Source organism: Triticum urartu, chromosome 1 (genome assembly GCF_003073215.2).
Source record: "Triticum urartu cultivar G1812 chromosome 1, Tu2.1, whole genome shotgun sequence".
NCBI classification, from domain to species: domain Eukaryota; kingdom Viridiplantae; phylum Streptophyta; class Magnoliopsida; order Poales; family Poaceae; genus Triticum; species Triticum urartu.
Genome location: NC_053022.1, coordinates 503,192,280 through 503,197,517, shown reverse-complemented (window position 1 = coordinate 503,197,517; position 5,238 = coordinate 503,192,280). Strand labels below are relative to the sequence as shown.

The 5,238-nt window shown below is 45.6% G+C and overlaps 1 protein-coding gene across 1 annotated transcript; it reads left to right on the top strand.

Annotated features, from left to right (window-relative positions):
• The first annotated feature begins 4,034 nt into the window (after positions 1-4,034).
• LOC125522936 (high molecular mass early light-inducible protein HV58, chloroplastic-like) lies at positions 4,035-4,912 on the top strand. The gene is made up of 2 exons (XM_048687979.1): positions 4,035-4,240; positions 4,329-4,912. The coding sequence occupies exons 1-2, from the start codon at positions 4,130-4,132 to the stop codon at positions 4,785-4,787; spliced, it is 570 nt and encodes a 189-aa protein (XP_048543936.1). The 5' UTR covers positions 4,035-4,129; the 3' UTR covers positions 4,788-4,912.
• Positions 4,913-5,238: the final 326 nt, after the last annotated feature.

The window sequence follows — 5,238 nt, the reverse complement described above, 5'->3', positions numbered from 1 at the left end:
GGACAGCGGTCAAAAACATCCTGAAGTACTTGAAAAGGACCAAGGATATGTTTCTCGTTTATGGAGGTGGCGAAGAGCTCGTCGTAAAGGGTTACGTCGACGCTAGCTTCGACACAGATCTGGATGACTCTAAGTCACAAACCGGATACGTGTATATTTTAAATGGTGGGGCAGTAAGCTGGTGCAGTTGCAAGCAAAGCGTCGTGGCGGGATCTACATGTGAAGCAGAATACATGGCAGCCTCGGAGGCAGCACAAGAAGCAATCTGGGTGAAGGAGTTCATCACCGACCTAGCAGTCATACCCAATGCGTCGGGGCCGATGACTCTCTTCTGTGACAACACTGGAGCTATTGCCCTTGCCAAGGAGCCCAGGTTTCACAGGAAGACCAGGCATATCAAGCGTCGCTTCAACTCCATTCGTGAAAGTGTTCAAAATGGAGACATAGAAATTTGTAAAGTACATACGGACCTGAATGTAGCAGATCCGTTGACTAAACCTCTCCCTAGAGCAAAACATGATCAACACCAGAACTGCATGGGTGTTCGATTCATCACAATGTAACTAGAATATTGACTCTAGTGCAAGTGGGAGACTGTTGGAAATATGCCCTAGAGGTAATAATAAAATGGTTATTATTATATTTCTTTGTTCATGATAATTGTCTATTGTTCATGCTATAATTGTGTTATACGGGAAATCGTAATACATGTGTGAATACATAGACCACAACACGTCCCTAGTGAGCCTCTAGTTGACTAGCTCGTTGATCAAAAGATAGTCATGGTTTCCTGACTATGGACATTAGATGTCATTGATAACAGGATCACATCATTAGGAGAATGATGTGATGGACAAGACCCAATCCTAAGCTTAGCTCAAAGATCGTGTAGTTCATTTGTTGTAGCTTTTCTGAATGTCAAGTATCATTTCCTTAGACCATGAGATTGTGCAACTCCCGGATACCGTAGGAGTACCTTGGGTGTGCCAAACGTCACAACGTAACTGGGTGACTATAAAGGTACATTACAGGTATCTCCAAAAGTGTCTGTTGGGTTGGCATGAATCGAGACTGGGATTTGTCACTCCGTATGACGGGGAGGTATCTCTGGGCCCACTCGGTAATGCATCATCATAATGAGCTCAATGTGACCAAAGGGTTGGTCACGGGATCATGCATTACGGTACGAGTAAAGTGACTTGCCGGTAACGATATTGAACAAGCTATTGGGACACCGACGATCGAGTCTCGGGCAAGTAACGTACCAATTGACAAAGGGAATTGAATATGGGATTGATTAAGTCCTCGACATTGTGGTTCATCCGATGAGATCATCGAGGAGCATGTGGGAGCCAACATGGGTATCCAGATCCCGCTGTTGGTTATTGACCGGAGAGGCGTCTTGGTCATGTCTGCGTGTCTCCCGAACCCGTAGGGTCTACACACTTAAGGTTCGGTGACGCTAGGGTTGTAGAGATATTAGTATGCAGTAACCCGAAAGTTGTTCGGAGTCCCGGATGAGATCCCGGACGTCACGAGGAGTTCCGTAATGGTCCAGAGGTAAAGATTTATATATAGGAAGTCCAGTTTCGGCCAGCGGGAAGGTTTCGGGGGTTACCGGTATTGTACCGGGACCACCGGAAGGGTCCCGGGGGTCCACCGGATGGGGCCATCTATTTCAGAGGGCCCCATGGGCTGAAGTGGCGTGGGAACTAGCCCCTGATGGGCTGGTGCGCCCCACCCAAGGGCCCAAGGCGCCTAGGGTTGGAAACCCTAGGGGGGCGTTGCCCCCCGAGGGGGCATGCGCCCCCTGGTTGGAAACCCTAAGGGGGCCGTTGCCCCCAGGGGCCGCCGCCCCCCCCCCTTTAGATGGGATCTCCAAGGGGGCATGCGCCCCCCTAGCCCCTATATATAGTGGAAGGGAGGGAGGGCAGCCGCACCTTGCTCTTGGCGCCTCCCTCTCCCTCCGTAACACCTCTCCTCCCCGCTTGTGCTTGGCGAAGTCATCTTCACGTCTTCCCAACCGTACGTGTGTTGAACGCGGAGGTGCTGTCCGTTCGGCACTTGGTCATGAATAAATCCCATATAGCCGCTGAACTTGCCATGCGAAATTCAAACAGGGGCAACCCCTCGCCAACATGTGTGCATCCTGATAGGTCCAATATAGCTGCAGAACTTGGCATGCTCATAAATCCCATATTTCTCTTTCTTAACATATACATTGCTTTTTTTAACACACAAAACATGTCATTTTATTCACAAGTACGAAACTGAGCAAAGGGAGATTCCACTTTCCAGAGAGGAGGGCGTGAGGAGCAACAGCGGGAGATTAGAGAGAAGAATACATGAGTTGTTGCACCATGCGTCTCTGTCGCCCGCTAGCTCTCTGCAGAAGCACCTCCTCTGTTCCGGAGACCTCCCCTCGCTAGCCACTCGGCGTGATGGTCAGCTGCTAGAGCTCGCGCCCCTTTTCTCTCCTTGAGATCTTTGTCGCTCTCTACTGCTCTGAGTCAACTCGCGGGCATATAAAAAGTGATAGAATTTACAATAAAAGAGCGAGGTGGGATTCACTTACGTGCATATACTTTTCGTTGCTCCTTGTCGGCGGAAACAAATACGGAGGATGCCCAGCCCATGCGGTGGACCCTATGTGCAGCCCACGTACAAAAATTCCTAGACAAACTTTTTTCGAAGAGCCGATTTTCCACATTTTTTATTTTTGTTTTCTTTTGCTTTTTTTCCTTTTTCTTCTCCCGTTTTCCATTCTTTTTGCATTTGTTCCTTCGGTTTTATTTTTTGTTTTCTTTTTCCTTTGGTTTATTTTGTTATCCTTTTCAGTTTTTTATTATTTTAGTTCCTTTTATTTCTCTTGGTTTTTATTCTCCATTTTTTGTATACATTGACAATATTTTTCTAATATTTGTTGAAGGTTTTTCTAAATTTAGCATTTTTTAATATAGGTATTTTTAAATTATTTATTAATATTTTCCATATACAAGATTAAAAAAATTATACATGGTCAACATTTTTTATATACATTCTAAAAAAGGCTTAATTAATAGTTTTGAAATAAAAAGATTACATTCTTTTAATACATGGTCAACATTTTTTCTATACACATGTAAAATTTTCCAAATGCTTGATTAACATTATTCAAACACTTGTTCAACATTCCTTCAAATGCTTAATTAACATTTTTACATACATGAATAATTTTTTTCATCAATTTTTTAATACATGATCAACATTTTTATATACACATTTAACATTTCCCAAATGCTTGATTAGCATTTTTCAAATATTTGTTCAACATTTTTATTCAAATTCTTGATTAAAAATTTTAAATACATGATAAAAAAATTCATCATTTTTTAATACTCGATCAATAATATTTATAAACATGTTCAACATTTTCTAAATGCTTGATTAACATTTTCAAATACATGTAAAGTATTTTTCTGAATGCTTGATCAACATTTTTTCAAATATTTGTTCAACAGTTTTTAAATACTTGTTCAACACTTTCTGAATGCTAGATTAACATTTTTGAAATAATTGTTCAACATTTTCCAAAAAACATTGTATAGGGTTTTTAATAATATATATATATAATTTTTAAAGTATAAACAAAAGCAAAAAAGAAACATAAAACATAAAAAATATATTATTAGAAAAGAGGCTGTGGCCTCCCGCGCGCGTGGGCTGGTCCATCTTGCTGGCCCCCTTCAGCGAGTCAGAACTAAAATGTGTATAGAGAAAATGTTGATCATGTAATAAAAAATGATGAAAAAAATTTAATCATGTATATAGAAATATTAATGTCTGACCAAAGGCGTGAAATAGGGGTACCCGCGCGTACATGCTGCGTTCACTTTTTGGCGAGAGCGAGTTATGGCACCCTCAGGGTCCACGTCGATGCATGTGAGCCCGCCGCCTCCCTCCCTCCACGTACAGCCCTTTGGACCTCGTTCACGTGGCCATGGCCGCGTCCACCGGCGACCTCCTCACGGCCGCTATAAAGTGCATCAGCTACTCGCTCACAGAGACACAGCAAAACAACACCAGCCAAGTGACATCGTCCATCCATTAAGCCAGCACTAACTTCTCAGTTCTCTTCGTGCCTTGAGTAATGGCGACCATGGTGGCTTTGAGTTCCTTCGCCGTCGTCGGCCGGTCCGCCGCCCGCTCTCCAGTGGCGGGCCCGCGCCGGAGGACCCTCGTCGTCAGGGCCCAGTCTGAGGTGAGCTTTCACGTCACACACTTGACTGCATCGCATGTTGGCTAGTTGGAGACTCGACCTCAACGTGAGATTGTTTGTGTATGTGCAGCCTGGCATGGACTCAACCAAGGAGACGACGAGCGCATCGACCTCCTCCTCCCCGAGCACGAGCCCGACCCCGATCCCGGCGGCACCCAAGCCCATGACCAAGAAGGCGAACCCCTCGGTCTGGGACACGCTCGCCTTCAGCGGCCCGGCGCCGGAGCGCATCAACGGCCGGCTGGCCATGGTGGGCTTCGTGGCGGCGCTCTCCGTCGAGGCGGCACGCGGCGGCGGGCTCCTCGACCAGGCCGGCAGCGGCGCCGGGCTGGGCTGGTTCCTGGTGACCGCGGGGGTGTTCTCCGCGGCATCGTTGGTGCCGCTGCTGCAGGGCCAGACTGTCGAGAGCAAGTCGAGCGGAATCTGGAGCGCCGACGCAGAGCTCTGGAACGGCCGCTTCGCTATGCTCGGCCTCGTCGCGCTCGCCGCCACCGAGTTCATTACCGGCGCTCCCTTCGTCAACATCTAAGACTATGTACTGTAGCGCTGAGGATTCTCTTTTCATCAGCTAACAAAATTGTAATAGTAGTAGTACTAACTGTTGTAGCCACGTTTATGTCAAAAAAAAATTTTGTTGCAGCCACGTTTATGCCATGATCTGATGTAGTGATTTTATTTCTATAGCTTCTTGGTGGATGTGAATTATATTATGTTTTCATGGAAGCCTTCTCTTTCCCCTCTCTCATCTTATTCAACACAATCTTTACTTTCTTGGTGCTTCCAAATTCCAAATTCATATGCTATGTTCATGCAACCTAATACGTTCACGAATAATCACTATTTGTTGGCATGCCCTACCACCATCTGTGTCCGGTCACTCTAATGTGGTTACATTGTGCAGACGGAACGAGATCCTCTAACATCACGAAGGGATGTCAGAGAAGGTACAGTATCCTAACATCCCTTCTTCACATTCATAT

What these genes read in the sequence shown, in the direction of transcription:
- LOC125522936 (XM_048687979.1), top strand. Translation starts at nt 4,130, where the DNA reads ATGGCGACCATGGTGGCTTTGAGTTCCTTCGCCGTCGTCGGCCGGTCC. An exon ending in TCGTCAGGGCCCAGTCTGAG is followed by an intron (nt 4,241 to 4,328) that starts GTGAGCTTTCAC and finishes GTGTATGTGCAG; the next exon opens with CCTGGCATGGACTCAACCAA.